The 7,026-nt window shown below is 42.9% G+C and overlaps 1 protein-coding gene across 2 annotated transcripts; it reads right to left on the bottom strand.

Moving 5' to 3' along the window:
* Window positions 1-1,066: 1,066 nt before the first annotated feature.
* On the bottom strand, window positions 1,067-5,373 carry LOC147184694 (homeobox protein Hox-B8a). Of its 2 annotated transcripts, none has more exons than XM_086070621.1 (2): window positions 4,352-5,373; window positions 1,067-1,663 (listed from the first exon to the last, which is right to left on the bottom strand). In XM_086070621.1, exons 1-2 carry the CDS (start codon window positions 4,782-4,784, stop codon window positions 1,260-1,262), a joined length of 837 nt encoding a protein of 278 aa, XP_085926747.1. In that variant the 5' UTR covers window positions 4,785-5,373; the 3' UTR covers window positions 1,067-1,259. The 2 variants fall into 2 exon arrangements, with proteins under 2 accessions (XP_085926747.1, XP_085926755.1); XM_086070629.1 differs by having other exon boundaries at window positions 1,067-1,660.
* Between the last annotated feature and the right edge of the window lie 1,653 nt (window positions 5,374-7,026).

Genomic DNA, 7,026 nt, shown 5'->3' with positions numbered 1-7,026 from the left:
TAAAACGAATACAACACTGACCAAATTACAAATTACTACCACTTCTGGCTTTTATTACTGTATATATTAAACCATTGGGTGGGGGGTTTATGCTTAAACCTATCCTAGGTTTTTGCGTTTGATCCTTCCATATGGAAACAACCCTGCTGCAAGTGCTTGGTATGATGATGATTGAGGGCAGTGTAAATCTGCGACTACACAGACTTGCAAGGATATAATTGGAGGAGTGTGCCATAAATAAAAGTGTGTTTGAATAGGCACAGGGTTGTGTGTGTGTGTGTGGGGGGGGGGGGGGGGTGCGTGCGTGTGCATTTTCTTTTAAGAGGCTTGAACTGCAGTTTTATCAGTCTGTGTTATGACAGAAAATACAATTCCGAAATAAGAATCTATTATTATTTAAAAAACTAACAAAGGACAAGCAACCATTTGTCTGTCGTCACTTGCCTCTAAAGTATAGACCAAAAAATTATACCAAAAATTGATGAAAGATAATAACCAAATTTCAAAACAATAGAACCCAGCACTAACGTGGTACATTTTAAAATCGTTTTTATTTATAAGTATTTTCTCTTTATTAACCGCACTGTGCGCATGCTTTTAATCCCAAAAGAGAAAAGGAAGACAGCATAAACAAACACCATCAATCAAAAACGAACTAAAACGATAAACGACGATTAGAGTGTTTTAAAAAAGAGACCCGACCTACTAAAACGGCATAAATAGGCAGTTTCATGTTGTTGGACATTTCATTAATTGCTACGCCATCAACTTCATCATTAATAACAATTGCCATAACAACAACAACATAAGAGTGAGAAGTACAGTAAAAAGTGCACCATCATCATTTTAACTTAAAAACTATACAGCTGCCAAAGATAAAATTGTTAATGACAAACTTCGAACAATATAGAAATGTTTCCACGACAAGTGTTCAACATAGAAAGGAAGCTATCATTGTTGTATCATTCTTTTTTTCTTCACTTAAGTAGACTATGTTGGATGATTAGATCCACGAAATTACCCCCCCCCCCCCCGTCCCCCAACCCCCCTCCTTTCATACCGTACAGTCAGCAGAATAGGCATGGAAGCCCTTCCAGTCCTATATCAGATAGCCAGTCGCCGTTTTGGAAACTAAAGTTCGGTCCCGTCGATTGAAACATAGCAGGACAACCAAATCCCCAATTCTGACAAAATAGCACAAGACCACCTCAATTCCCCTCATCGTGCCCAGCTAACTCCCCAAATGAATTAATTTGATCCTACATTTGCTTATGAGTTTTCTCACAGCAATCATCGCTCAAAGCGGCCTGTGATCCAGCTGTTCCCGCCACTGGCACTGAACCTCCACCACCTCCACCCTCTCCACCTCCTCCTCCACCACCTCCCGCACCGCCATCCCGGAGCTCCTTCTCCCTCCTCTCCCTCTCCACCGCTTCCTGTTCGCTCTTGCTGCTGGGGAATTTGTCCTTGTTGTTCTCCTTTTTCCACTTCATCCTGCGATTCTGGAACCAGATCTTCACTTGCCGCTCCGTCAACGCCAGCGCGTGGGACACCTCGATGCGGCGTTTTCGGGTCAGGTAGGGGTTGAACAGGAACTCCTTCTCCAACTCCAGAGTCTGGTAACGGCTGTACGTCTGCCGGCCTCGCCTCCTTCCGGCAGCTACTGGGGGAGGAGGTGAAAACAAGGCGGGGAATGGGGACATATTTTTAGACACTATAGGATGCTCCATAGGAAACCCGCAAACAACTATGACAAAATAAAGATTATGGAGTCCACTGGAAGACTTGTTGGAGATAAAAAAAAAAAAAAAGTGAATTATTTAAAACGATGTATGGCCTACTTTTATGCTTTTTGTTGCTTTAAATGCTTGGCTTTAGCCTACACATCAAAGCGGACCATGTACATATGTGAAAATAACAATGCATGATTTCAAATGTAAAATATGGGATCTCTGCAATATATTTAATAATGGAGGGGGGAAAAAGTCCAATTATTGCAACAACAACAAAAAACCTTCAAATGAAGCGTGAATGCATTTGGTTTGTTCGCTCTGCACCTGCGCAAGGTTTTGCAGGTTTGTTGCGCTGCCAGAAGAGCAATTCCATTTACCACAACTTCAATATTAAGTTTATAAATGATTAATAAACTCAGCTGACTTTCAATTACTAATTTACCTACTGCAGGCCACATAGTTCACATGCATTCTAAGGAAATATACGCGCTTCCACTCCAAATACTCGCCGTTATTAACCACACCCGGTGATAATTTCATTTAAATTTTACAGTGCACTTGTTCAAGGGAGTGCAGTGAAACAAATAATAGAAAATAAATGTTTAATTTAAAAACTCAACATGATTTCTCATTTAAACCGTCTTAACTCCCATTAACATCAAAGGATAAAAAAATGAACACATTTAATAGTGAATACTGGCGTTCGACTCCCAATAGATTACACACACGGGGCATTTATGTGAGTGATTATATTTCCATAAAAATGTTTGTCCTACGCTTTGATAGCCTACCATAAAAGGGGATGGATGCGCCACACGGACAAAATATGCCACTTGTCATAAAGATCAGACAATAAATAGAACCGTAAATCACTTTTGGTGAACAAAAATTATACAAGACTTTTGAGATTAAAAAAAAGGATGAATTATTTAAACTGAATATTTTTTTTTGAATTGTGGAAATGAGTTTGAAATGATCACAACTCATTTTGGAGACATATTGTTGCACAATCCCCTTCAATTCAGTGGTGTTTACATATAACACCAATTGGCAATTAGCTTGAGTAACATATCGGAAGCACGCTTCTCTCACGTTAAAAGAAACCGAATTCATGCAGCTCCTTCGCAGTTTTGTTCTTACTAAAGAAGGCTATAGGCTACAACTTGCGCTTGCAAAAATAAAATAAAATAAAATACTTTTCAAGCACTTATAGAAAGGTCTCTAGAAAGGGATTCGCAAACGACCACACATGGACAATTCTGAGTTTAGTGCTGACGCGTTTATTGAACTAAGAGTCTTGTCTTCTGTTATGTTTTTTCTTCTTCTTTTGTGTGTGTGTAAAGGCGGCATTTCCCACCATGTTTTTTTTATATATGGACCTGAAAGCTACGATCACGGCGCGCCTTTTCCTGTTAGGATTCTCCCCACTGAACACAGAATATATACAAGATCATTCATCACCGGACTAATATTGTAGCACGGACCACTCAGATGAATCTCGTCTTTGCTAGCTAATATTAAAACCCTGGAAACGCGCAGAGGTGTCAGAACAATTAGTAAGCACAACTCACACAATCGAGGTCCCTGGCAATATACACAAAGGAGCAACACGTTGCTAGAAGGCACCGCAGTTTACACAGGCTTGTGAAACGGGCACGGAGACATTAAGTGAACTTGTAAAGCCTATTGCCATTTTATACCAGCAGTGATGAATCACTGCCGAGAGCAACAGGGAGAGATACTGACTTTAGCTTTTATTGTTATTTTTGTATGACTATAAGCCTACTGCAACATTTTGTCACTTTTAAGATTCTTCTGAACCAAGAAATATCAGAACAAAATGTAGGCCCTACACAGAAAGACGTGCACTAAGCTACCGTACCGATCCGATTTAAATCAAAGAATGTGTCAGTTTCATTTACAGTTGCAGTTCTCCCTCTCTTGCACACACTGTGTTTGTGTGTGTGCTAAAACTGACATAAAAAAAGGAACCCCATTTTTTGTTTTCTCTCCTACCCCCATCGCTCCCATGCAGGCAGCATGCCCCTCGTGTAGCTGAATAATTCAGAAGAGCACTAAGTCGTAAAAGAGAAAATGCAGTAAAAGTTTAACCCAACAACTGCATGTCTAAAACAAGTCTTTGAGAGCTGATAATACTGTTGGACCTCCAAAATCTATTATATTTGCCATCTGGTGCAGACGGGGCTTTCTGATGAGGTTCACTTATTCCTTCTCACATACACACACACACACACAACACACACACGCACACGCACGCACACCCTCACACACACACACACACACACACCATTCTTTCCATAGTCTACTTCCCTTCTCTATATGTGTTAGCCCATCCACCACCACAGTAAGATTGGTGCAATTTAAACCCTGAAGTCATTCACAAGTTATGGTGCTGGTCATAAAACCATAAACATGGCTTTGTCTTCCGCTTTGAACACAGGAAGCCCCGATTACCTTCATTGTAGTGAATGTGCAACTTTTGTCTACTGCCTCCCACAAACTCTCGAATATTCGGCCCTCTCCTACGGAGTAGCAGGTCACAGATTGGCTAGACTTTACGAGGATGTTTCGCAAAGAGAGAGAAAGAAAGTTCTCACCTTGCGGCCTCATCCAGGGAAACAGCTGCGTCGGCGAAGGGCTCTGGTCTGTCCCCTCCGCGTCCTCACTGCCGAGTCCGGGTGCGCCTCCCAGTTTACAGTCGCTGTATTGGACCAAATCTGCGTCCTGCGCCCCGAAGAGCGTCTGCCTTTGCAGGGCGTCATATCCATAGAAGTTGCCGGACTCGCCGTGGCACGTCACCGCACAAGGACTCTGCTGGTACGGATTGCTCGGCAGTGTTGAGGCGCTGTGGTGATAGAAGTCCTGGATCTGAGGAGCGTGCTGGAAGGTGGCACCGGAACCTGGACCGTACACGACAGTGGGCCGGCTACCGGCGAGGTCCTGCGCGAAGCCACACTCGTAATAATTCGGACGTAATGAGTCGCCGCTTTTATATTTGGAGAAGAGTGAGTTGACGAAATATGAACTCATCTTTTGCTGATTTGTTTCCCCCCCGTCTGGCGAGTCAGAGTTCAAGTAAGCGGCGGCGCTCTGTTGTGTTTGTCTGTTTCGGTTGTAGAGAAAGAGCCTCGGACGGAGAGAGACCAAGGGGAGGGAGAGAGTGAGTGAGAGTCTGTTGTGGTGTTCCCCCTCACGGCCACAACTGACGAACTGATCTCGGTGACGACAAGCAGCCGGAGCGGGACCAGACAATGCCGCCGCCGCAAAAACAGCAACTCTCACACCGATTCCATGAAAGATCCAGCGACGACGAAACCTGCAGAGAAGGGCAAGTGGAGGGAAAAAAGCTGGTGCGCATCACAATTGTTGAAAGCCGGAGCCCTGTCTTGCTCTCAAACAGCTTTTCTGTGATTTACTCTTCTGCAAATGACTTGTTTCATATTCTCGCTCCCCTCTCACACACAGGCTCACTCTCTCTCCATCCCCCCTCTTGCCCCGTCTCCATGTGTTTCAGGATAATTTGCATCTATTATCAGCTCTCCGTCCCATTGGCTTCTCCGTGCACGAACAAACATGCACGAGCGTGCGCACACTCGCTACACTTTCCCGCTGGCGTCGGCTGGCGCGCGTCTAATGCAAAGAGAGTGGAAGGATGGAGAGATCGAATAAGAGAGAATGAGGCGGAGAATTGTGTGTGTGTGTGTGTGTGTGTGCGTGCGTGTGCGCGTGTGTGTGGTGTGTGTATGTTAATACAAGTTGTAACCAATTGCACACACATACACAGTCCGAAAAATATAATTGAAGGAAGATAAGAGGTTGTTTTCAATGCATTGCATCATTAAGAACACCACGTCCCCATTAATTGCCAAGCACTTCTTTCCTCTCCCATGTGTCAGTGCAAGTGTGGCTTTGGCTTCGGAAATAAACGAGCCGCAGGGTCTGAACGGCGCGTTCTGATCATTTTATAAATATGATCTTCATATACATGCAAGAAGGGAGGGGCTGGGTAATAAGCTCTAGAAATGGCTGTAAACAGTTTAAGCAACTATAAAGTCCCATAAAGCTGACGCGGTAGTGTTTGCTTGTTTACGTCCTCACAGCAGAGAAGCACAAAGGGGGTTATGGGCGTCCTTTGCGAGAGCGGAGGCCGTAAATGGCCTTAACCGAGCAAGAATACCACGGCTTTTAATTGTCGTTTCGTCATGCAGATGTCGTCCCTCCTGTCGAGGAGTGAGCTGTGGACGAAGGGATGCCTCCTAACGAGGGTTAAGTTGTAGGACGGCTTTCGTTTACATCCTCTCACTTGATGACAAAAGTTGCACTGATTAAACCCGAAGAATATTTCATGTGGACGGCATGTATCTATAGGCCTTGAATCATTCTTCAGCATCTAAATGTGGTCCTCCACGGCATCCGTATAACGAGAATGATCTGTTTTGTTATGTATTTTTCTCTGTTGATGCTGATTCCCATTGTGACATTTGAACGCGCTCATATCAGTTAAAAGTGAAGTTGAAAATTGTATAGCGCTGACGTGTTCCCAAAATGTCGCAAGCACCCATTTGAAATGGGTACTGAGTGAATCATATTAGTATACGCTAGATTTCACAAGGAGCATAGGCAGTATTTTCCCATCTATTACTGACTGGCCAAAGTTCATTGCACCGCATTTAACACATCAAATGGTTAAGTTCAATATAGTTGTTTTTAAAGCCTACTGTTTTCACTTGCCTTTAAAACAAGTTTCTATAATATGGTCAACCGCTGCTTATTGTCACCTCAAAGTATAGGCTACGTTTGTTAGTTTGCTTATAGGCTATGTGTAAACACAATAAACACAAAAACATCGAATAGGCCTTCGTATGTTTGCAGTTCCTTCCATTCGCCATTTATTCTTATAGAAAATATACATGCAATGGGCCAATCCACAAAATTGCAATAAATAAATAAATAAATAATCTACTACGTGAACGTAATTTATTTTACATAGCGTGTTTGAATACTTACCAGAGCCTGAGTTTAAACGTGAAAGGTATTTTTCATAATAACGGTACAAGGGCGCCATCAAGTGGCCATTTAAAATTAGAGCCCTAAAAGTGGTGCCCGTGTGGTTGCCTCACTTTAATTCCACGCATCACACAGACGGTTCTAAAATAAAATTTTGTTCTCTAATTGGAGGCGCTTAGCTGTAGTGATTGGAGAATCGAGAGAAAAAATACCAATTAGATCATCACATGAATGATTACTGATCAATTCAAATTAAACTACAACC

The sequence above is a fragment of the Leptonotus elevatus genome, chromosome 1, assembly GCF_054856555.1.
Source record: "Leptonotus elevatus isolate MCC_2025b chromosome 1, RoL_Lele_1.0, whole genome shotgun sequence".
In the NCBI taxonomy this organism is placed as follows: Eukaryota; Metazoa; Chordata; class Actinopteri; order Syngnathiformes; family Syngnathidae; genus Leptonotus; species Leptonotus elevatus.
Note: the sequence above shows the minus strand (reverse complement) of the source record. Positions and strands in the feature narration are given on the sequence as shown.